The sequence below is a fragment of the Gadus morhua genome, chromosome 15 (assembly GCF_902167405.1).
Source record: "Gadus morhua chromosome 15, gadMor3.0, whole genome shotgun sequence".
In the NCBI taxonomy this organism is placed as follows: Eukaryota; Metazoa; Chordata; class Actinopteri; order Gadiformes; family Gadidae; genus Gadus; species Gadus morhua.
In genome coordinates this window covers 10,239,205-10,264,753 of record NC_044062.1, presented here as the reverse complement: position 1 = coordinate 10,264,753, position 25,549 = coordinate 10,239,205, and the positions used below count along the sequence as shown (strand labels likewise).

Below are 25,549 nucleotides of genomic sequence, written 5' to 3'. Positions count from 1 at the left end.
AGTAGAATCCATCCTGCAGCATTAAAAACACATTTCAAGCACATTATCAATAATGCATAACATTTAATAATTATTTATTAGTTTTATTATTCCTCCTATATACCTAATTATTAATTATAGTTATAATTAGTTATTATAATTTCATGGCTTTGTGTGTGTGTGTGTGTGTGTGTGTGTGTGTGTGTGTGTGTGTGTGTGTGTGTGTGTGTGTGTGTGTGTGTGTGTGTGTGTGTGTGTGTGTGTGTGTGTGTGTGTGTGTGTGTGTGTAATCCAGACAGTAGCCTAGTCGTGATGCTGTTTGGTCTTGAAAACAAGAGCGTGAACTAATCCTGGTCGAGGAGAAGTGTTTACCCAGGTTCTCCACTGCTCGACACGTCATCGTGTTTTAGCGCTAATCCGGTTGGGAGATAAAGATTTAATTTTTTGGATTATTTTTTTGCATTATTTTTACAGTACTCCACTCACGCCCCTAGTCGGCAGCATTATCCCATTACGTCAATATATTGCTTGATCAAGTAGTCCTGACATTCTCTGACATAAAATATATTTAAACCGTTTTGTTATTTCCAGGCCTAATTAGCGTAATAAGGTTTAATGACTCATTTGAATTGTATTCAGTAAACCCGCGCATACCGTTTATATCATGAGACGATTTTATCATAAAATTGTCAATAATGTCTTTCTACAGGCGAGTAACCCCATTCCGGAGACAATTCCTCTTTCATATAAACCTGACTTCCCCTCTGATCCACACGGGGGCGCTGCAGACCTGACCCAGGCCATTACAACCTCCACGACTACTTTCAACTTTCTTTATCAGACTCTTTCTACAGATAGAGTAGGGCTGTCGCTCACAGTGTGACCTTCTAGTAGCGGTGTTCTCGGTCCTCTTTGGGTAGCCTACTAGATGGTGTTTAACTGATATTCCTGGTCCCTGGCTGTAACTCTGTAGGCCTTTGTGCTCACCGACCCCGCACACACACACACACAAACACACACTCATACGCACGCACACCCGCACCCTGAGGCGTCTGATGACACAACAGAGCGCTCCAACCTCTCCTTCAATTCCTCCAGGCTCCACCAGCTCGTACAGCCAGGCACCCATCGTCCCCATCGTCGTCTAGAGCGACGTCCATCTGGCCGACCAGACGACGGGACACCAGGGGGTCGGCGGTGCTCGACCATGGCTGCGGTCCTCAGGAGAGGCTCCGTGCTCCGATTGAGGCTCCCCGCCCCGGTCTGGTTGCCGCTGAGGGGTGGCGGGAGGGCGATCTGCAGCAGCGCGCCCCGCCACGGGGATAGCGAGTGCTTCACGCCGACCTTGAGCGCTCGGCTCGCGGGGCTCTCCTACCCGGAGCTGCAGCAGATGTCCCGGGAAGACCCGGACACTTTCTGGGGCTCCATCGCACAGGAAAGGCTGAGCTGGACGAAGCCCTTCGAACGTGTCCAGGACTGCGACCTCGACAAGGGTCAGGTGCGATGGTTCCTGGGAGGACGGCTCAACGTGTCCGGTAGGCATGGCTGGTCGTTGAACCATCCAAAGGTTTTGCTCTAGTGACCCCGCTGAAGGCATGCATTAGATTCGATAGATAGACCAGATAGATAAACAACAGTTCCGAACTTCCCTACTCTCAGACACCAAGCTGAAACGTGTTGTTACCCCGCGCGCATTCCGAGGCAACATCCGCATCATGGTCACAGACTGAATCTAACTATCTCAACCTGTGTGTGTGTGTGTGTGTGTGTGTGTGTGTGTGTGTGTGTGTGTGTGTGCGCGTGCGCGTGCGTGTGCGCGCGCGTGAGTGCGTTACATGTGCGTGTCTGTATGCGTGTGCGCGTGCATGTGTGTATGAGACAGTGAACTGCCTGGACGTGCACGCGCAGACTCATCCAGAGCGAGTCGCTCTGATCTGGGAGCGAGATGAACCTGGAACCGAGGTGAAGGTGACCTATAGGTAACACGACCTTTATATGGCTATATATATTATATTATAACCTATAGGTAACACGATCCCTTATATAGTGTTACATATTATTATAACCTGTAACACAACCCCTTTATAGTATTATATTATAATCTACAGTACTAAACACAACCGCTTATATAGTATTATATGTTATATTATAACCAAAGGTAGGATCCTAACATGACCCTTATTTGGTATTAAATTATTATTCCTATATTATTATCATGTTATTGTTTAATTGTATTATTAAAGGTGTAAGTTAAATACAGGTAGGACTGTAACATGATCCATGATTATACTATTATATATTATGAATGATACATTATTATATAATATTATATGTTATTGTAAATTATTATATACTATTATATATAAGTATATATTAGTTTATACTATTATTTATTATTAGAACCGCTCCAAACTCACCATGCGTCTGCAGAATGACCAGCAACCGCCCCCCAGTTAACAGACGCATGTCGCATAACCCTGACCTTCTGACCTCTCACTAGTGTCTCCACCTCCACCACACCACCCAGCTGTCAGCTCCAAGACTTCTGTCTCTGTCTCTGTGCAGACGCTTTTATTCAAGGCCACCTACAATAAGTACATTTGTCAGAGAAAGAAAAACAACAATATATCACTGTGGGTACAGTAAAGAGCCAAAACCATTTCCACCCCTTCCCCCTGCACCTTGTCTGAGTCTTCCCCTTGCCCCTAAATACAGAGGGGATAAGAACGTTAGTAATGAGAGAAATGAGACAACCCTCCATAACCGTCACGTCATCATCGCTTGACACTAGCGGACTGCTACGTCAACAGAGGTCATCTTCACAGCATGAGTCTGTGAGTTAATAATAACAACTACGAGTAAGGATTCATGACTGCTGCCAAATTTGCCGGCGGGCATTTCCTCAAAGTACTCTGTTTTCAAGTGTGGTCCTTCGGAAGCTTCATTTCAAGGGGCTACGTAGCCCTACGTCTTGGCCCTAGCCCTTAACCCAAATGAGAATTGAGACAGCCCTATCCCTCACATGCACGCACAAAAACAAGGGGGGAGGGGGGAGGGGGAGGGGGGAGGGGTGGGATTGGTCCTAAGGATTTTCATCGAACGAGACAGTATCAGTGGTCCATGCCTCTGGTGGTAGCCAAGGAGCTACCGGCTGTCTGGTTTTCCACTCATCCTCTGAACGCAGCAGGAATGTGCGGAAAGTTCTGGAGCTTCACATCGTTTACATTCTCCCCTCAGGAAACAGCTGCAGACGTACTCCCCAGACCCCAGGGGCTGCTGCTCACACTGCTGGGGGGGCTTTAGTATAACATCTAGTACTGCTCTTTAATAGAGCAGCTTAATAACATCTAGTACTGCTCTTTAATAGAGCAGCTTAATAACATCTAGTACTGCTCTTTAATAGAGCAGCTTAATAACATCTAGTACTGCTCTTTAATAGAGCAGCTTAATAACATCTAGTACTGCTCTTTAATAGAGCAGCTTAATAACATCTAGTACTGCTCCCTCTCTTATGCCGCGTTTCCACTGCAGGGTGCGGTACGGTTCGGTTCGCCTCAGTCCGGTAGGGAGGGGGGGCGGTATAGCCCAGCTCAGTTCCGAGGTTGCGTTTCCACCGCCGACAGTACCCTTTATGGCAGGCCGGATGTCGATTGCCGCAGCAGCTACGTAAACACCGTGACATCATAGCAGCGCGACACAGTGTAGCCGGCTCAATAAAAACAATCGAAAAGTTGAACGCGACACATTAAACCAAGAGCTACCATGGAAGTCTTCCAGCAACAGTTCCTGGCCTTTATGCTTTTCATATGGCAGTTAATCAAGGAGCCTATTGTTTGTTTGTTTTTATCCCCACGTCGCCCGGAAGTGACCTTCCTTTCGAGCAATCAACAGAGGGGGTGTGTAGCTCGAATTTTTCCGGCACCCTTTCAGGCGTCTCAGTACCCCAACGGAGGAGTACTGAAGACGAGGGAAAAACGAGTACAGCTCAGTCCGGGTCACGCCCACTTTTGGCGGTGGAAACGCAATACATACCGCACCTTTGCGTACCGAACCATACCGCACCCTGCAGTGGAATCGCCATTAGGCCTTTCACGCCGCAAAGTCGGAGCCCGTTCCGGGCTAGTTCGGAGCTAGAGCCAGTGTTTTGGTTTCACAACGAGAACTTGCTCCAGCCTGTAAAAAACGGTTCAACTCCAACCCCAGGATTGAGCTGGGCTAGAACGAGAACTGCCTTTACGCCAGGGGCAGGGGGCGGGGTTATCCTTACCTTCATAAACAGGAAGACCAACGAAGACAGGCACACCGAAATAAACAATGGACGTGAAGACGAAAACGCAGTGGACCGTGGGGGAGACAAACTGTCTCCTTGGATTCTTGTCTTCTTCCGAGGTCCAGAACAAGTTAGAGGGAGCAACCCGGATAAAGGCTCTTCGAGCTGCTGCAGCCGTTTGCAGTGACGTGATGACGTTGCTCTCGCCGGCTCCATGGCTGGCTCTGTCCGGTGTGAAACCAACTGGTTCATAACTGGGATAAGGCTGGAACCAGTTTTGAACTGGCCCTAGCACCAGCCCGGAACTGGCCCTTGGTTCTTTTTGGTGTGAAAGGCCTATCTGAGGGCGGTGCTGACTCCTCCTCTCTCTGTCAGAGAGGGGTGATGACTCCTCCCCTCTCTGTCAGAGTGCGGTGCTGACTCCTCCCCTCTCTGTCAGATAGGGGTGATGACTCCTCCCCTCTCTGTCAGAGTGCGGTGCTGACTCCTCCCCTCTCTGTCAGAGTGTGGTTCTGACTCCTCCCCTCCGCCTCCAGGGAGCTGCTTGAATCCACCTGCCGATTGGCCAACGCGCTGAGGAGCCATGGGGTCCTGAAGGGCGACCGGGTGGCCATCTACATGCCCGTCTCCCCACTGGCGGTGGCGGCCATGTTGGCGTGCGCCCGCATCGGGGCGGTCCACACCGTGGTATTCGCCGGCTTCAGCTCCGAGGCGCTGGCGGGCCGCATCCAGGACGGTGAGAACGCAGCCCCCCCCCACAGCAGGGTCCTCACCTGGAGGGCCGGGACCCAAAAGAGTCGGGACAGTTTACATTGAGAGCGTTTTTATCCAGAGCGACTTACAATAAGTACATTCGTCAGAGGAAAGAGAAAGTACGATATATTTCTGTCGGTACAGTAAGGACGTTCATAGAACCAAGATAGCTAAGCACTGTTTCTATGTACCAGGACGTACATAACACACAATAAGAGCGTAAGAGGGGTGTGGGGGTATGGGGGAAGTAAGGGGGCAGGCTATACAAAGTCTAGGTGAACTTTGAACAAGTGAGTCTTGAGCCTCTTGTGGAAGCTAAAGACCCCCCCCCCCCCCCCCCCCCCCCCCCCCCCCAGATAGGGACCCAGTCGGAGGGGATCATGAAAGGAGTGTTTGTCAATAAAGCTTCAGAATGCTCAGAAGAAAGCTAACCCTAATCTGTACGTTCAAAGGTTGTATCAGCGATGCTAGGTTGAAACGTAAATTATCACATTCATCTTATCTTTCCTCACGATCCGCTAGCTGCCCGCCCCATAAGCAGGCCCTCAAAAAAACGTGTCTCTGTAGGCAGCCTATGCTCCGAGATCGTACACAAAAACAGATGGTACTCCCAACCACTCAAAACCAAAATAAATAGTATTCCAACCAACCACCGACAAGGGGTGGGTGTTGTGAGGTTTTGCACTCGTGCACGCGAAGTGCAGGAGGGTGAGGGACTATCAACATGTATTTTCCAAGACAAGAATACGTTTTGGGAAGGCTATGGAAAGATGGAAAGAACTAAAATAACTAAAAGATTTTAAATCCGATGCCTAGGCTGCGCCGGAAGGGGCGAGCTGGCTCTGTTTGTTTTGGATCTCGCTTCAAACACCAACTGAAGTGACGTCACACAACATCGCTGGTAAGACGTTAAGAAATTATTCATGTCCCTCTCTGGCTCCAACCACAACACCTCAAGGTCAGATTGGCAGAAGTCACATGACGCCTGACCGACGTTCACCTGTTTACACACAAACATGGGCTCTGTTTCCATGGAGATAACAATGAGTCCGAAACGAGGAAGTGGGAACAAAGGCCCTGCACTGGGAACAATTCAGCTCACCAGCAGGACTCTGTTATTTCTTTTTTGATTTCCTGTCCCCAGCCCAGTGTAAGGTGGTGCTGACGTAGATTAACTCTGTCCTCAGTGGTGGTGCTGACGTTAACTCCGTCTTCAGCCAAGTGTGAGGTGATTGTGACGTAGTGAGCTCCGTCCTCAGCCCCGTGTAAGGTGTTGGTGACATAATTAACTCTGTCCTCAGTCCAGTGTAAGGTGGTGGTGACGTAGTTTACTCCTTCTTCAGCCCAGTGTAAGGTGTTGGTGATGTAGTTAAACTCAGTCCTCAGCCTAGTGCAAGGTGGTGGTGACGTAGTTAACTCCGTCCTCAGCCTAGTGTAAGGTGGTGCTGACGTAGTTTTACTGTCCTCAGCCCAGTGTAAGGTGGTGCTGACTTAGTTAGCTCCGTCCTCAGCCCATTGTAAGGTGGTGCTGACGTAGTTTTACTGTCCTCAGCCCTGTGTAAGGTGGTGATGACGTAGTTAACTCCGTCCTCAGCCCAGTGTAAGGTGGTGGTGACCTGTAACCAGGCGGTCCGTGGGGGGCGGGCCATCGACCTCAAGACCACGGTGGACGCGGCCGTCAGGACTTGTTCGTCGGTCAAGCACGTCTTTGTGGCCCAGCGCACCAGTAGCCCCGCCCCGAAGGGGGACCTGGACGTCCCATTGGAGGAGGTGAGCTTACTTTGATGGTTTAATGGTTAACCAGGTAACCATGGTAACAGTGTAGATGTCATTGTTAACCAAAGTTTTTTGGTGTGGATACCAGGCGATGGGCCGTGAGTCGGCGGACTGCCCACCCGAGCCGATGGACAGCGAGGACCCCCTCTTCATGCTCTACACGTCGGGCAGCACGGGGAAGCCCAAGGGCATCGTGCACACGCAGGCCGGCTACCTGCTGTACGCCGCGCTCACACACCAGGTACACCGCCGCGCCGCCAGCTCAGCCCGCTAGCCGAGCCCGCTAGCCGAGCACGCTAGCCGAGCCCGCTAGCCGAGCACGCTAGCCGAGCACGCTAGCCGAGCCTGCTAGCCGAGCCTGCTAGCTGAGGTTGCTTCACCATAGCCAGGCTGTTTTAGTTAAGCTGGGTTCATCACAGCCTAGCTCACGTTAGCTTATCTTAGTTTGTTTAGTTTAGCGTTTGGAGGGACAAAGGTGAAGAGGCGTTCCTCTCTCTTCATCTCTGAGGTCCTTGTGTTTCTGTGGTCAAACACTTCTGGCACCAGCTCACAACACTTCACAGAATATTAATAAGAATCATTAACCCTCCCTAACCATTGATTTATGAGGTGTGGCATTAACCATCAGAGCCTGCCGCCGCCTTCTGAGTGGAGCGATAGACCTGATGTCATAAACACCTGGACGCCTCGCTCACCCGCACAGTGTCTAACAACAACCCCAGAATGGAGACAAGAGCTTTGCTCCTTAGTGAGGGGACAGGAGACATCACTGAGGAGACAGGAGACATCACTGAGTAGACAGGAGACATTACTCAGGAGACAGGAGACATCAGTGAGGAGACAGGAGCCATCTCTGAGGAGACAGGAGACAGAAGACAAGACTCAGGAGACAGGAGACATCACTGAGTAGACAGGAGACATCACTGAGGAGACAGGAGACATCACTGAGGAGACAGGAGACATTACTCAGGAGACATCACTGAGTAGACAGGGGACATTACTCAGGAGACAGGAGACATCACTGAGGAGACAGGAGCCATCTCTGAGGAGACAGAAGACAAGACTCAGGAGACAGGAGACATCACTGAGTAGACAGGAGACATTACTCAGGAGACAGGAGACATTACTCAGGAGACAGGAGACATCACTGAGTAGACAGGGGACATTAATCAGGAGACAGGAGACATCACTGAGGAGACAGGAGACATCACTGAGGAGACAGGATACATCACTGAGGAGACAGGAGACATCACTGAGGAGACAGGAGACATCATTTAGGAGACAGGGTCTTTTAGGGCCCCTGCGTGTTATTCTAGCTAAACCTCAGCACAAACATCTCTTTATCCACGTGTATGTGTGTGTGTGTGTGTGTGTGTGTGTGTGTGTGTGTGTGTGTGTGTGTGTGTGTGTGTATGTGTGTGTGTGTTTATTTTTGGGATTTGACTGTAAATCCCAAAGCTGACATGATGTTGGTGATAATAATTCAATAAAAACATAATTTTGTTGCTAATTTCCAAAGCTGATTATAAGCTTATAGATAACGAACCAGAGAGAGAGAGAGAGAGAGGGAGAGAGAGAGAGAGAGAGAGAGAGAGAGAGAGAGAGAGAGAGAGAGGTGGGGGAGAGAGAGAGAGAGAGAGAGAGAGAGAGAGAGAGAGAGAGAGAGAGAGAGAGAGAGAGAGCACGCTGTCTGTTGGCGGTTGAACTCCTTTAATCAGGTGTTTATCATGGCAAGAGCAGGTGGTTCCACAGGAAATCAAACCGTCTACCCCTCCACCAAACCCCAGCACGAACACACACACACACACCCACACACACACACATACTCTCACAAACACACACACACACCCACACACACACACACTCTCACAAACACACACACACATCCCTGTCCTGATCCCTGTATATTTGTGTGTGTGTGTGTGTGTCCTGATCCCTGTGTGTGTGTGTGTCCCAGTGTGTGTTTGGGTACCGTCCTGGTGATGTGTTCGGCTGCATGGCGGACATCGGCTGGATCACGGGCCACTCCTACGTGGTGTACGGCCCGCTCTGCAACGGGGCCACCAGCGTGCTGTTCGAGAGCACGCCCACCTACCCCGACCCGGGTAGGAGACCACGCTACATGCTAACACACATTAACACACTCTAACAAGACTACAAAGTGGTACAAGATCCACCAACCGAGCAACGTCAAAAGGCAATTGTATTATCCCCTTCTGCAGAACATCTTTTGCTCAAACTTGCTACAGGCTAGAGCATGTTAACAAACGCTAACACACACTAGAGCACGCTAACACATGCTAGAGCATGCTAACACATGCTAGAACATACTAGAGCACTCTAACACACGCTAGAGCACGCTAACACATGCTAGAACACACTAACACATACTAGAGCACGCTAACACACGCTAGAGCACTCTAGCACACACCAGAGCATGCTTACACAGGCTAGAGAACACACTAACACATGCTAATATCCGCTACCTAGCTAACACATGCTACACACAGTAACACACGATAGAGCACGTTAACACATGCTAACACATGCTTTCACATGCTAATATATGCTAACACACGCTAAAACGTGTGTTTGTGTGTGTGTGTGTGTCCAGGCCGGTACTGGGAGGTGGTGGAGCGACTGGGGATAAACCAGTTCTACGGCGCCCCCACCGCGCTGCGCCTCCTGCTGAAGTACGACGAGAGCTGGGTGACCCGCTATGACCGGTCCTCACTACGCACACTGGGATCAGGTACACACACACACACACACACACACACACACACACACACACACACTGGGAACAGGTACACACACAGACACGCACGCACGCACACACACACACACGCACACACACTGGGAACAGGTACACACACACACGCACGCACACACGCAAGCACACACACACACACACACACATGCACGCACACACGTACACACACACACACACACACAAAGAAACAAACCCTCTTTGTGTGTTTGTGTTCTGTACTCTAGCAGAGGCGCATTCTCCTCTCGCTCTGCTTGGGTCAAACACTAGGATCAGGTACACACACACACACACACAGACTGGGATCATGTCAGCACACAAACACACCCATACACAAAATATGCAAAAAAACGTCACACAATACTGAGGAAACAGAAGACGAGAGAGGATGAGAGGAAGCGAGCGAGGGCAGGAGGAGAGTAGTCTTCCTACCACTAGAACTGGTAGGAAACAAAAAGAGTCAAGAGTCCACAGGGAACCAACTCATCGTGTGTTTGAACCTCTCAGCCCCTCGTGTGAGTCACTGAGTCAGCCTCAGAGGTCAGAGGTCAGCGTGCCTCAGAGGTCAGAGGTCAGTGTGTCTCAGAGATCAGAATGTCTCAGGGGTCAGAGGTCAGCGTGTGCTAGAGGTCAGAGGTCCGCGTGTCTCAGGGGTCAGCGTGTCTCAGAGGTCAGCGTGTCTCCAGCGTGTCACAGAGGTCAGAGGTCAGCGTGTGTCCAGGTCCCCTTCCCGCTGGAGGACCTTTTCAGTTCCACAGCTAGACCCCAGAGTCTCTGTCCTAGCCCCCCCTGCCCCCGTCCCCCTCCCACCGGCCCCCCACTCCATCTAACGGATTCCTCCCGTCGCCCTGGTAACGATCAGCTATGCGCTGGCCCAGTTCTGCTGAATGAAAACTTTTGTTGCTCCGCAAATGGGGGCGGGACTGCGGCCCTATTGGCAGCCAAGACAATGGGGGCGCGGTTCCGAAATGTTGACCCATATTCCTCCTATAAGCTCTGATATCCTGTTATTGTCTTCAGCGAGTTGATTTCTCTACAATTTACTTTCAATTACTATTAATTTACACTCTTACACTCTCTCTTACTTCCTGCCTCATCTCCCTGACTTCCTGTCCCCCTGATGTACTGTCCCCTGACTTCCTGTCTGCAGTGGGCGAGCCGATAAACCACGAGGCGTGGGAGTGGTTCCACCGCGTGGTGGGGGACGGCCGCTGCCCCCTGGTGGACACCTGGTGGCAGACAGGTGAGTCCCATTACAGGTACAGTCTCAATACAGGTACGGTCTCACTAAGATACAGTCTATCTACGCCGAGTTCTCACTACAGTCTCACTAATGGCGCGTGGCTAGGCCCAGTACGATGAGGTCCGGTAGTGAAGGTGCGGTTTGGCCCAGCTCAGTTACGACTCGCGTTTCCACGGCCGACAGTACCCTTAAGGTAGGGCGGGGTTTAAGCCGGATGGCGATAGCCTACGTAAGCATTGTGACCTCATAGCAGGCCGACACAGTGTAGCCTGCTAATAAATCCAAGGAAAAATAAGAACGCAACACAATGAACAAAGAGCAACAATGTAGGAGGTCCAAGAAAGACGGCAAACTTTTGCGCGACATTTTCTTCAATAAACGAAGCTTTCACAGTGGTCCAGAAATACCTTGCGGGAACTGTGTTGGTTTGATATTATCCCCCTGTCGCACAAAAGTGACTATTCTGTCAACTGTGTAGCTCGAACTTGTTGGCACCTGTTCAGACCGCTTTCTACCCCAACGGAGGAGTACTGAGAGATATGTGCGGCTTATCAAGGCTAATGCTGCGTTTTATTATCCATCCGTCTCGGAGGTCCGAGGATGTTGCCTAGCGACACGCACGAAAACGCCCCTTTTCCTCGGACGGCGAACTCGCAATCTCGGTTGAACTCAGTGGTGACCGAGCAAAATTCCGAGACAGAATTCAAGATGGCTGTGCCCAGTGTGACTTGAAGCATGAACTGTTTTCATTGTGCTTGGACCACTTTGGTGGTTTGAATTGCAATTTCAATCACTCGTATGACTGCAATACCTTACTGCGTCCGTATCTCTGTCTATGGCCTATAGCCTACTTATTTTTGAGCGCCCGGTACTCTGCCAAAGCTACCGCGACAACAGCTTTCCGGGTGGCGTCCATGTTTTCCTCCAACAACCGAGTGAAATAATAAAACGCTTGAAGTGTGGGCGTGGCGTCAGATCCGAAATCCGAGTCGGTTCGCAGAAAATACTCAAACGCACCATAAGTCCGGACCCCGCCCACTTTTGGCGGTGGAATCGCAAACCGTTCCGCACCTATTCATGCCGAACCGACACGCACCCGCCGGTGGAAACGCACCATTAAGTACGCTCTCACTAAGGTACGGTCCCACTAAGGTACGGTCTCACTCATTACATCCTGAGGGACATCACCTGTCACTCATTCACCTGTCACTCATTCACCTGTCACTCATTCAACTGTCACTCATCCACCTGTCACTCATTCACAGCATGTGGTGACTGAGCTGACTGTAAACGGTCCCCTAAAGCCATAAACCATAAACCTCTGAACACCTGGCTCTATGCCAGGGCTGTTATTGGTCAGTGCATGTATGGGGAGCCACACCGTGGGGGAATAGAACCTGAAGCCTGTGATTGGTCAGGGGGGAGCCATACCATGGGGGAATAGAACCTGAAGCCTGTGATTGGTCAGTGGGCGGAGCCATACTGTGGGGGAATAGCACCTGAAGCCTGTGATTGGTCAGTGGGCGGAGCCATACCGTGGGGGATTAGAACCTGAAGCCTGGTCTGTGTTTGTCAAACCAACACAGGTTTTGCTATTACTTCTGTTCTGAAGTGATAATAAAGTTGTTATCTTTCAGACCTTGTCCCTCTGGAGCTCTGGTGTTAAAGTGATAAAGTGTTAAAGGCCCACTATGCAACTTCGGGAATATCTTCGCTGTTTTCTTGGTTTTGGCACGCACATTACTCTACACAGCGCCCCCTACAGCTTCGTAGTAGATATTTCACAACACTGTCGTAACAACTCGTTGACGTCCCTTCCCCATGCACTTCTACGCGAGCCATGTGCATTTGTTTTCAAAGAAGCCGGCGAATGCGTGGAGCCATGTCCGAAGTACATCTTCATAAAGTGTAGGCAAGGTTATACATTTTTAAAAGGGTGTATTTGCATTGCAATAAATGCAATAAACATAAATCCATCCTTTTTTATAGTTCACCGGGAGAATTTATACCCTAGGTTATAATTGTTTTATCTTAGGTTGAACAGAACAATCAGTGTAAGAGGTTTGGCCAACATAATAATCGAAATAAACAAGAACCTGGATTCGGGGATTCAGTCTGTATCTGGGGGACAGACGAACAGCAAAACACCCATGGAAACAAAGGTGTTTATATATGGTTGCAAGCAAGCTAGAAACATACAGGGCTCACAACAAAACGGTCGAGAAAACAATTTTTACAGGGCTCACAACTAAATGGTTGAGCAAACACATTTGTACAGAGACTATCAGAATCAAGAATACCACGAAGACAAAGTTCACCCAAGGGTACTTTCAATTTCAAAAGCAACACGGCCGAGTCGGCGTCTGATTTGCAGTCTTCTTTTTCTTTCAGTTCACGCTATTCCTGAAAAGCTTGCCCAACGTTTACTCGTGTCTGGCCTCTCTGTCGGTCAGTCTCCCTTTTCTCTTCTTCTGTTCCTCCGACATTGGGTTTCTCTGTCTCTTTTTAGTCGGCTTATCTATGATGAATATAACAATCCCTTATGCCGCTTTTCCACCGCACATGTAGCTCGACTCGACACGACACGACTCGACACGGTAGCAGCGCGGGTCCTTTTCCACCGCAAATAGTACCTCCGGGACGTGGGCGGGGTCGGCTGCGCGAAAGGGCCGTGACGTATTTTTGTATGCGACGCAAACAACACCTACGTAACCCACACATGGACAGAACCCACATAACAACAATGGAGAACATCGATGCGATGGTATTCGTGTTCGTATTATTAGCTGGCATGTTGAAGAAGTGGAATATGTTGGCTGCGGCGCTGCTATGGCTGTTACCAGCATGGTTGCCATGTCGCTCTCGTGACTTCGTCACACTCTCTGGCCAATCAGTGGCCGGCCGTCTGCCGACGTCACCTTTTAGCATCGGCTCAGCCGCTTGGAACCTAGAGCGAGGCGGTACTAGAAAAAGCAGCCACTTCAGGTACCAGATACCATGTTTTCGCGGTGGAAACGCAAAAAAGGCGAGCTGAGTCGAGTCGTGTCGAGCTGGTACCATGCAGTGGAAAAGCGGCATTAGTTACTTGTGTTTATATCGAGCCGGTTCCGTGTTTGGGGGTCTGTGCCGTAAAGCAATTCGTTACTGTAGTGACCCTTGCACAGAAGCATACGGCCGACATCTTTCTTTATTCTGGGTGGAAATAGTAACATAGTTACGCCATTAAATGCGTTTATGGAAACATTTTTAGCGAGAAATGTGCATTTTACTTTCATAATGTTCGCTCGGTGAATGTGAAGGATGTTCGGTTTGATAGTTATGACGAAGAGTGAACGCTCCGTTCACTTGCATGGCCAGAGTCTCTGGTTGCTAAGCAACCTCAACGTCTTGGCGGACTATTTCTCTCCTGATCAACGCTACGAATGCTGGAAACACACCAGACACACCATGTGAAGTTATTTAACCCGATTATCGTTATGTATGAGTCCTTAGCCCAAGTGAAGGAGTTCAAGTACCTCGGGGTCTTGTTCGCGAGTGAGGGTACTATGGAGCGTGAGATTGGCCGGAGAATCAGAGCAGCGGGGGCGGTATTGCGTTCGCTTTACCGCACCGTTGTTACGAAAAGAGAGCTGAGCCGCAAGGCAAAGCTCTCGATCTACCGGTCGATCATCGTTCCTATCCTCACCTATGGTCATGAGGGTTGGGTGATGACCGAAAGGACGAGATCGCGGGTAAAAGCGGCCGAGATGAGTTTTCTCAGAAGGGTGGCTGGCGTCGCGGGATAGGGTGAGAAGCTCAGTCATCCGTGAGGAACTCGGATTAGAGCCGCTGCTCCTTTACTTAGAAAGGAGTCAGCTGAGGTGGTTCGGGCATCTGGCAAGGATGCCCACTGGGCGCCTCCCTTTGGAGGTGTTTCAGGCACGTCCATTGGGGAGGAGACCTCGGGGAAGACCCAGGACTAGGTGGAGAGGTTATATCTCAACACTGGCCTGGGAACGCCCCGGGATCCCCCCGTCAGAGCTGGTCAATGTGGCCCGGGAAAGGGAAGTCTGGAGCCCCCTGCTTGAGCTGCTCCCCCCGCGACCCGACCCCGGATAAACGGATGACGATGAGATGAGATCGTTATTTATATCCGAGATTATTTAATCTAACCCGATCTAAACTCTATCATGCACCCAAACACGGCGGCGTTTGGGTTTCCTACCTCGGACTCTAGCGCAGCCACAGGCGCGTTGAACCATTTTTGTGACACACAATGATCAAGCGTCAGGTTAGGCGCGTTACTCGCGTTATCCAACGCGAGTAACGCGGTTGGTGTGGCCGTACCATTAGTCGATTGATCCATGATGAATGCAACAATTGCCTCGCAACTGGCTGTTTATATCTAGCCGGTGCCATGTTTGGGTGTGTGTCTGTGCCGTAAAGCATTTTCGAAACTACAATCTGACTACATTTTCGAGGATACTTCCGCTGCGTCACATCCGGATTGTGTCGGTCCGAACAGATCAAGTTGCATATGCGCTTTTTCACTGGAGAGGCGACATGGGTAAATGACACACCCACCAATCGACCCAGAAATGGATGCAGAACCATCAGCATAACTCTCAACCTGCATACTTAATGTAATTTTGGCTAAAAAAGTTGCATAGTGGGCCTTTAAAGTGTTAGTGTTAAGATTGTTTAAGTGTTAAAGTGTTAGGGCCCTATCTTAACGGTCTGAAACGCAAGTGAGAAGCGCCAAGCGCAAGTAGCTTTGTGGGCGGTTCTACGGCTTTGTGGGCGGTTCTACGGCGATGGATCAGTTTACCGGCGCGAAAAATTACTCTTGCGCCCGGCGCATATCAAAAAAGGGTTGGTCTGAAGTAGCCTAATTCAGAGGTGTAGCCATGGTTTCAACATTGGGGGGGACAAATGCCTGGGGGCGGGGTCCGGCCCCCCCCAGGCAAAGATTTTGAACATGCATTAATCTGGTGCACTCTGAGAGCAAAATCTCAATACCTAGCACCTAATTTTGAAGACCTTTCAAGGGATGAATGTTTAAAACACTTTAATACTGGATGTGACCAAGCAGTCTGGGAGTGTGGAAGACCTGAAATTAGGAAAAGGTTGACACACATATACTTCATAGCTCTGTTTTCCTTTACTTTTTTAATTAAATATAACATTTTGTGCTCCTCAATATTTCAACCAATCCAGTCAGTTCTTTTTTTTCCACATTAATTCATTGATGTTTTGTCTTTTTTACAAAACACACATAAACAAACACCTGCACCACCACAACAAGGACACAAAATCCAGCCAGTTCTTACTTCCATTACATTTTTTATTGCATAACCATCACATTTGCCAATGTTGAGTAAAACACACCCAGGTGCATCTATCTCATGGACCTAAATAGAAGTCACCCCAAAACTTTTGTTACCCCTCAGAAAACATAGATTTTCTGATATTTTCAACCACTTGTTTAATAAGTAGGCCTACATAGATGAGTTTCATGAGAGAGCGCACTGTGCTAATCTCATGGTGAAACCATTAGCCGTAATGAATGATGCAATGTTAAAGAATTAGACATGTCAAGGACATAACCTAAATGTTTTCTGATTAGTTATGGATTAATCTATGAATACATGCATTATACAATTTTTTGTAACTTTGAATGAGACTTGACTTAATAATTATTATATTGCTATATTAGCAACTGCAACGCTGCTGTGTAAAATTGTGTTGAAGGAGGAGAGAAAAAAAAAAGAGATGAAGATGATGAAGACAGCGATTTTAGTATCGATACTGTTGCACATAAGTATCTAATCAGATATTATTTTTTTTAATTTTAATCGATTAGTATTTGAGTATACATTTTTTTGACAACCCTACACTATATACATGTGTGCTAACAGGATTCTGCTTCAATGTCATTATTCGGTCTTAACCTTTCATATTTACTCCTCTCTTAGGCGACTCACCTCTATGCCACCACTAGATTGACAAACAAAGAGACTGGCTCACTAGCTCTACTCTGAACACAACAGAGGAAACATGGAAGGAATAATATCACAGATATCAGCAAACTATTTACCAGTAGACAACTGAAACACACTATAGACATCAGTGCCACTGCCAACAGGATTCTGCTCTAATGTCACAATTCGGTTTAAACCATTAACATTTACTCTTTGACAATAATTGTGCAGACACTTTTATCCAAAGTAACTTACAAATTGCATTGAACATAGGAAAAGCCAAGGCTCTACTAGTTTCCAGAACTCCTCTCTTAGGCTACTCACCTCTATGTCACTACCAGATTGACACACACTGCTTTCATCCTCCAAACTTTCTTGCTCTCTCTGTGCTTCACTCTCTTTATTCTGAACACACCAAAGTGAACATGCCACAGGGAAGAAATATTATCAGATAACAAGTACTGTTCCTTTCTCAGATAGTCAACAAACCACTTTTGATCTGAATGATAATAATTCTATTAACTCTTCTGTACTGTAATGCTACAACTGATAGGTTAACACTTCTCATTTTCTCGCCCCTCTTTACTTACTTTGCTTCTTTTTCTTTTCTTCTTCTTTTTTTTTGAGGCAAAACATTGCCGAAGGTCTCTGCAACCCTATTGCTTCCTCTTGCTCATAACGACTGAAATAACACAAGCAGCACTTACATCATGAGAGACAAGTTAAAACTTAACGCAGGCTTGTTGTTACAATGTACAACATTGATAGTTCCTAAAATGGAGTGCTGTGAATGGGTGTGCACTTCGTAGGCCTACAGTGCATTCGAAAGATTTACCCGTGGTGACATACACAAGTGCGTGTGTGCGACACAGCCAATTTTGAGACAGGCCTGGCTAACACGAGATTCTACTATCATCCTTACATCCCTTCTCCTACTACCAATCCCTTGCTCTTCTCCTCTCTTTCGCTCTCCACACCTCCAAGCCTAGTTACCCTGAAGAGGATGGTGAATTCACTTAAACCAGCAAAGGTTGGTAATGCATATTTGTAACAGCTTGCCAACACCTTTACTGTCTCTGGCATTTGTTAATTTGTGAATCAGGCCTCTCTCTCTGTCTCCCTCGTTCTCTCTCTCACACTAAGCAGCAACAAATACATTCTTGACGACTTTTGTAGTGCTGTGTGTAGTGTAGCCACACGTTTGCCCCTTCTGAACTTGAACAAGCAGTTAATTTCCTTTCCTAGCTCTTCTTGTTTATGTTGGTAGCTTAGCCATGTCATGTTAGGTTGTCAACATTGGATACATGGAGCAGAACATAGTGGGTCATATGTCCGATACTTTTTGGAAACGTTTTCTTCATAAAACGTGCCAGGCAGATTTTGTACACATTTTATTCCTAAGTATTAGCTACATGGGTATGCCGTCTTTCCGAACCTTTCATTAACTGCACTAAAGAGAGAAAAACGAGTGCATCCTCATTGTACCCAGCACTTCTGAAAATGCACTTCCGAATGCATCTCTGTCCCCAGCACATTTAAAACCAAACTGCCCGTGCATTTAGATCTAATGGGGAATATTTCGGAACATTGAGATGTCAGCATAATGAGGCGTTGGAATTACGGAATGGGGCCGGGGCCAACGTCATCTAGCTGGCTTATTACGTAGGTAACACATAGCTAATGATGCTGCTCGCTAGAGAAGCGACAAAAACCCACGAAATTTGAGAGACACTATCAAAAGCTTCAGAACTTACCTGTGTTTTCGATCGTAACACGCCAATCATTTGCTGTTGTTGATGTTTTTGATTCCGTGGTCATGTAAAAAAGACGGTTGATGACCAATGCAATCGAGTGACAAGTCACCGTCACCGAGCCGCACGTGCGGGGACGAATCAAATCATGGATCTATCCCATTGGCTAGCTTGCCCGAACAGCCATATTCTCATTGGCTGTAAGAGCTGTAGATGGAATCGGATTGAGTTATTTAGGGTGTGCGGCGCGCACTTTGTGCAGAGATGAAAGGAACGGAGTGTAATTCAGGGAAAAAATAAGTGTTCTACCCATAGAAATATTGAATTGCTATATCCCTATTCCCAGCGATTTATTGGGGGGGACATTTTGGGCGTATCTGAACATTGAGGGGGACTTGTACCCCCCAATGTATATGGCCGCTACGCCTATGGCCTAATAAACCCGCATTGATTTAAAAGTACAAATTATTACCGCTGTATCAGCTGTTCTTTTCCAAAAAATGTACCAAGAATGTGTGGCTAGGTAGATGAGAGGAGCAAAGTGTATGAGCGAGGTGCACAAGCAACATTATGCATGCGCCCTTAAAATAGCATCTGAACAACGCGCCACTGACTTTAAACCAGGTATTTCCTGGTTTGTGGCGCAAGTGGTTTCTGAAACTGCAAGATAGAACCAGGGAACGTTTGCGCCAGAACACGCCTCCTCCTTTCGCCGAGCCGCCCCTTGGGGCGCAAGATCATTCCCTAATTTACTGACGTGTGGCGCAGGAGGGAAAAGAACGCTCGGTGTCAGTTGCAAACTAGCAACGACACATGCGCCACTGATTAAGTCAATTGGGCCGGATGCAAGATAGGCCCCTTAGTGCGGTTTGACCCAGCACACCGCCCCCATAACCGATGGTCCGTTCACTAAATATCACTGACCCTCCGGATGTTGATGAGGAGACCGTCTGTCAGTCTTTCTGTGTGTGTGTGTGTGTGTGTGTGTGTGTGTGTGTGTGTGTGTGTGTGTGTGTGTGTGTGTGTGTGTGTGTGTGTGTGTGTGTGTGTGTGTGTGTGTGTCTTTTACAAACCTTTTACATTTAACACATTTTCTTTCCCCCCCTTCTCTTTCTCCCCCTCTCCCTCTCCCTCTCTCTCTCTCTCTCTCTCTCTCTCTCTCTCTCTCTCTCCCTCCTCTCCTCCCACCCTCCCCCCACTCCCCCCTCCAGAGACAGGAGGGGTGTGTATCGCCCCCCATCCCGCAGAGGACGGAGCCCCTATCGTCCCGGCAATGGCCATGAGGCCGTTCTACGGAGTGGAGCCCGTCTTGCTAGGAGATAAGGTGAGAGGAGACTAGGAGAGAGGAGACTAGAAGACAGGAGACAAGATGAGAGGAGACAAGGTGAGAGGAGACTAGGAGACAGGAGACAAGGTGAGAGGAGACTAGGAGACAAGGGGACAGGATACAAGGAGACAAAAAGGCAGGAGACAAGGGGAGAAGAGACAAGTTGAGAGGAGACAAGGTGACAAGGTGAGAGGAGACACACGGACAATGGAGGCTTCATAGGATCCTGCACCTCCTATGAACTAACAGGTGAGTGGCAGTTTGTGAAGAGAAGGAATTGAGGAACCAGGAGTCCAGATCTGATCCCAGCTGCCCAGACACCCCCATCAGCACACACCTGGTGCAGACCACCTGGGGCCTGGGGGCAGGGCCTGCTGTCTGTTAGCCCCACCTGGGGGCGGGGCCTGGTGTCTTTTAGACCCACCTGGGGGCGGGGCCTGTTTTTTTGTAGCACCACCTAGGGGCGGGGCCAGGTGTTGGTTAGCCCCAACTGGGGGCGGGGCCTGGTGTTTGGTAGCCCAAACTGGGGGCGGGCAACCCCTCACCTTAACCCTAACCCTGGGGTACAAATAAAGTTACCTTACCTGATGTGAGTAACAGAGGGAGACATGGCCGTGCCTTCTGAGTCGGAGCCTTTGACCCTTGACCCTCCCCAAGGGGGTCAAGGAAATGGCACATACCAACACAGGGCAGTTAGAGACACGGGATGTGTCCATTACATTATCTGTCTCACTCTATCACTATGTGTGTGTGTGTGTGTGTGTGTGTGTGTGTGTGTGTGTGTGTGTGTGTGTGTGTGTGTGTGTGTGTGTGTGTGTGTGTGGGCTCCAGGGGGAGTGTCTTCAGGGCCCTGGGGTCCGAGGTGCTCTGTGTATAAAGAAGGCGTGGCCCGGCCTCGCCCGCACCATCTACGGAGACCACCAGAGATACCTGGACGCCTACTTCAAACCCTACCCCGGTAAGTAACCAGGTCCTCCACCTAGCTGGTGACCTGGTTAGAGACACAGTCCTCACCTAGCTGGTGACCTGGTTAGAGACACAGTCCTCACCTAGCTGGTGACCTGGTTAGAGACACAGTCCTCCACCTAGCTGGTTAGAGACACTGTCCTCACCTAGCTGGTTAGAGACACAGTCCTCCACCTAGCTGGTTAGAGACACAGTCCTCAGCTAGCTGGTTACCTGGTTAGAGACACAGTCCTCAGCTAGCTGGTTACCTGGTTAGAGACACAGTCCTCCACCTAGCTGGTTACCTGGTTAGAGACACAGTCCTCAGCTAGCTGGTTACCTGGTTAGAGACACAGTCCTCCACCTAGCTGGTGACCTGGTTAGAGACACAGTCCTCTATCTAGCTCGTTAGAGACACAGTCCTCCACCTAGCTGGTTAGAGACACAGTCCTCCACCTAGCTGGTTAGAGACACAGTCCTCCACCTAGCTGGTTAGAGACACAGTCCTCTACCTAGCTGGTTAGAGACACAGTCCTCCACCTAGCTGGTTAGAGACACAGTCCTCCACCTAGCTGGGTAGGTGATACAATCATTAATGAAATATCTTTCTAGATCTATAGATATATTTGCATATATGTATCTTGTGATAGATGGTTCGTGTGTCTGACCTCTGACCTCTCAGGTCACTACTTCACGGGGGACGGGGCGTGGCGCTCTGAGGACGGCTTCTACCAGATCACCGGCCGCACCGACGACGTCATCAACATCAGCGGACACCGGCTGGGCACGGCGGAGATAGAGGACGCCCTGGTCGGACACGCACGCACACTCACACTCACGCTAGCTTGAGCACTAAACCACAAACAGACATACACAAACACACACTAAACTAATGTGTGTGTGCGTGTGTGTGTGTGTGTGTGTGTGTGTGTGTGTGTGTGTGTGTGTGTGTGTGTGTGTGTGTGTGTGTGTGTGTGTAAATGTGTGTGTGTGTGCAGGACGAGCACCCCGCTGTTCCAGAAGCGGCGGTCATCGGCGTGCCACACAGCATCAAAGGAGAAGGTGAGGAGGAGCTTTGGACACACCTGGGGCCCGCCAGGTGTGTCCCTTCCCCAGGAGGACACACCTGGGGCCGGCCAGGTGTGTCCCTTCCCCAGGAGGACACACCTGGGGCCGGCCAGGTGTGTCCCTTCCCCAGGAGGACACACCTGGGGCCGGCCAGGTGTGTCCCTTCCCCAGGAGGACAGGAGAGTGCAGAGCATCGGACTGCAGAGAACTCAGAGCAGCCAGGAAGACAGGAAGTCACGGTACACTACAGGAAGTGGATTGTGACGATGGCTCAGCCGTTATAAGCCAATATATATATATAGCATCAGCAGCAGACAACTGTCACCAGGACCATGTGACTTCTCAGTTGGACCCTTTGACCCTTGACCACCCCAAGGGTGTCAGCGAAAAGGCATAAACAACAAATGGCAGTTATAGAAACAGAATGCGAAAATATAATTTCCGCATTACATTCTCCATCAAAGCCGCTTGTTCTGACTGGTCCTGGTGACAGTTGTCTGCTGCTGATGCTATATATATATATTGGCTTATAACGGCTGAGCCATCGTCACAATCCACTTCCTGTAGTGTACCGTGACTTCCTGTCTTCCTGGCTGCTCTGAGTTCTCTGCAGTCCGATGCTCTGCACTCTCCTGCCCCCTAGTGGTTGTGTGAAGGAATAGCAGTTGGAAAACGAGGAACAGTTGGAAAGATAAAGACTTTATTATCACTGACAGAGAGGTAATAAGTCACCAGAAGACCAGCCCTGACTTGAACATGAGATAAGGGGCTCCACGCAGAGGGCTGTCAGTTGAGGCCTTAGTTGACTCTTAAGTGCCCTTGTTTGCCTCTGCCTTTGTCTGGTTGACTGGTTTCATACATGAGGGCGAGACATTACTTGTACTGCCTCTAAACCTCGTGTTCTCCCATACGAGGAGAAACAGTTTAAAGGTTAATGGAATCTGGCAACCTTATATATTGAATGATTAATGAAAACTCTACATATAGCTGTGCTAGGGGTAGCTGGTGTAGATGGGCTAGGTGGGGTTAGCAGGGGCTAGGTGGGGTTAGCAGGGGCTAGGTTGGGTTAGCTAGGGCTAGGTGGGGTTAGCATGGGCTAGGTATGGTTAGCAGGGGCTAGGGCTAGGTGGGGTTAGCAGGGGCCAGGGCTAGGTAGGGTAAGCAGGGACTAAGTAAGGTAAGCTAGGGCTGGGTAAGGTTAGTAGGGGCTAGGTAGGGTTAGCAGGGGCTAGGTAGGGTTAGCTAGGGCTGGGGTGAGCAGGTGTTTCTTGCGTTCTGTTGACATGTGCCTCCTGCTGCTCCAGTGCCGTTCGCCTTCCTGGTTCTGAAGGACGGGGAACAGACACAGGAAGTAATCCTGAAGGAACTCAGACTCCTGGTGGCCACAAAGATCGCCAAGTACGCCATCCCAGACCACTTCCTGGTAAGATGAGGCCCCTCCCTCCCTCCCTCTCTCTCTCTTTTTCTTTCTCCCTCTGTCTCTCTCTCTTCCACACAGCAAATGGCGCTCTTGACCCTGACCTGCGACCCCGTGACTGGCAACCCCGTGACCCCTGACCTCCTGTGTCCCCAGGTGGTGAAGCGGCTCCCTAAGACGCGCTCGGGGAAGATCATGCGGCGCATCCTGCGGACGGTGGCGGTGGGCGGGGCCACGGAGCCGGGGGGCGGGGCCACAGAGCCGGGGGGCCAGGCCGGGGCGCTGGGGGACACGTCCACGCTGGACGACCCCTCCGTTGTCACGGAGATCATTGCCGCCCACGCCCGCTACAAGGAGGAACAGAAGAAGAAGAAGAAGAGCTCCTGAGCAGGGCGAGAGAGAGAGAGAGAGAGAGAGCTGTGGCCGGTTGGTTCGCTCTCTGCTCTCTGCTCTGCAGACATGGACTGAATCAAGTTATGAATGAGTGATTGATTATGATGCCATGATGTCAAAGTCATCACAAACATAACCTCTATCACAACACACCATAGTTGACCACACAAACGCACACACGCAGTCAAACATGAACACACCCACACAAACATGAACTCACGCACCCACACATGACCACACACACACAAATATGAACACACTCATGCACACATGAACCCACAAAGACATACATGAACACACACACGCACACTTACACATATACACTCACACTCCGATGTGCCTTTGTGACATGTTTTATCACATGTTTTATGAAATATTTCTATATTTTGATTCAGTCCATTCATAACTTGATTCATGGACTGAATCAAGTTATGAATGAGTGATTGATTATGATGTCATGATGTCAAAGTCATCACAAACATAACCTCTATCACAACACACCATAGTTGACCACACAAACGCACACACGCAGTCAAACATGAACACACCCACACAAACATGAACTCACGCACCCACACATGACCACACACACACAAATATGAACACACTCATGCACACATGAACCCACAAAGACATACATGAACACACACACGCACACTTACACATATACACTCACACTCCGATGTGCCTTTATGACATGTTTTATCACATGTTTTATGAAATATTTCTATATTTTGATTCAGTCCATTCATAACTTCATTCATGGACTGAATCAAGTTATGAATGAGTGATTGATTATGATGCCATGATGTCAAAGTCATCACAAACATAACCTCTATCACAACACACCATAGTTGACCACACAAACGCACAGACGCAGTCAAACATGAACACACCCACACAAACATGAACTCACGCACCCACACATGACCACACACACAAATATGAACACACTCATGCACACATGAACCCACAAAGACATACATGAACACACACACGCACACTTACACATATACACTCACACTCCGATGTGCCTTTATGACATGTTTTATCACATGTTTTATGAAATATTTCTATATTTTGATTCAGTCCATTCATAACTTGATTCATGGACTGAATCAAGTTATGAATGAGTGATTGATTATGATGTCATGATGTCAAAGTCATCACAAACATAACCTCTATCACAACACACCATAGTTGACCACACAAACGCACACACGCAGTCAAACATGAACACACCCACACAAACATGAACTCACGCACCCACACATGACCACACACACACAAATATGAACACACTCATGCACACATGAACCCACAAAGACATACATGAACACACACACGCACATTTACACATATACACTCACACTCCGATGTGCCTTTATGACATGTTTTATCACATGTTTTATGAAATATTTCTACCGCATAATGATGGTTGACTTCCAGTAAAGCAATTGAATGCCGGTGACAGGGAGACAAACACGGCCATGTCCTAACCCATCAGCAACAGATTGGTCCAGTTGGCTTTAAATGCAATTATTTATAATTACAGAACAGTAACATTTCCTATCACAAACACATTTCTGATTCTACATTAATAATCTAAATAAATGATATTCCATCCTGCAGGCTTTCAATGTATTTTCTCAAGTCAACCATCCATCGTTTAAGAACTAGAAAATAGTTATTGATCCAAATAATCAGTCAGTAATTGTTGTAATTGATCAAATAATAAACGTATGTATAGACTTCCAGTAAAGCAATTGAATGCCGGTGACAGGGAGACAAACACGGCCATGTCCTAACCCATCAGCAACAGGCAGGGCCCGCCCTTCCCCCTGAGGGTCTAATTCAGACTCAGGAGGAGGAGTTACTACTGCTGGTCGACGCCAGG

The 25,549-nt window shown here is 48.8% G+C and overlaps 1 protein-coding gene across 1 annotated transcript; it reads left to right on the top strand.

Moving 5' to 3' along the window:
* The first annotated feature begins 640 nt into the window (after nucleotides 1-640).
* On the top strand, nucleotides 641-25,281 carry acss1 (acyl-CoA synthetase short chain family member 1). The gene is made up of 14 exons (XM_030378693.1): nucleotides 641-1,514; nucleotides 1,862-1,958; nucleotides 4,786-4,985; nucleotides 6,597-6,772; nucleotides 6,867-7,019; nucleotides 8,736-8,883; nucleotides 9,393-9,530; nucleotides 10,699-10,791; nucleotides 19,714-19,826; nucleotides 20,661-20,787; nucleotides 21,457-21,584; nucleotides 21,773-21,836; nucleotides 23,147-23,265; nucleotides 23,416-25,281. Exons 1-14 carry the CDS (start codon nucleotides 1,187-1,189, stop codon nucleotides 23,644-23,646), a joined length of 2,115 nt encoding a protein of 704 aa, XP_030234553.1. The 5' UTR covers nucleotides 641-1,186; the 3' UTR covers nucleotides 23,647-25,281.
* The last annotated feature ends 268 nt before the right edge of the window (nucleotides 25,282-25,549 follow it).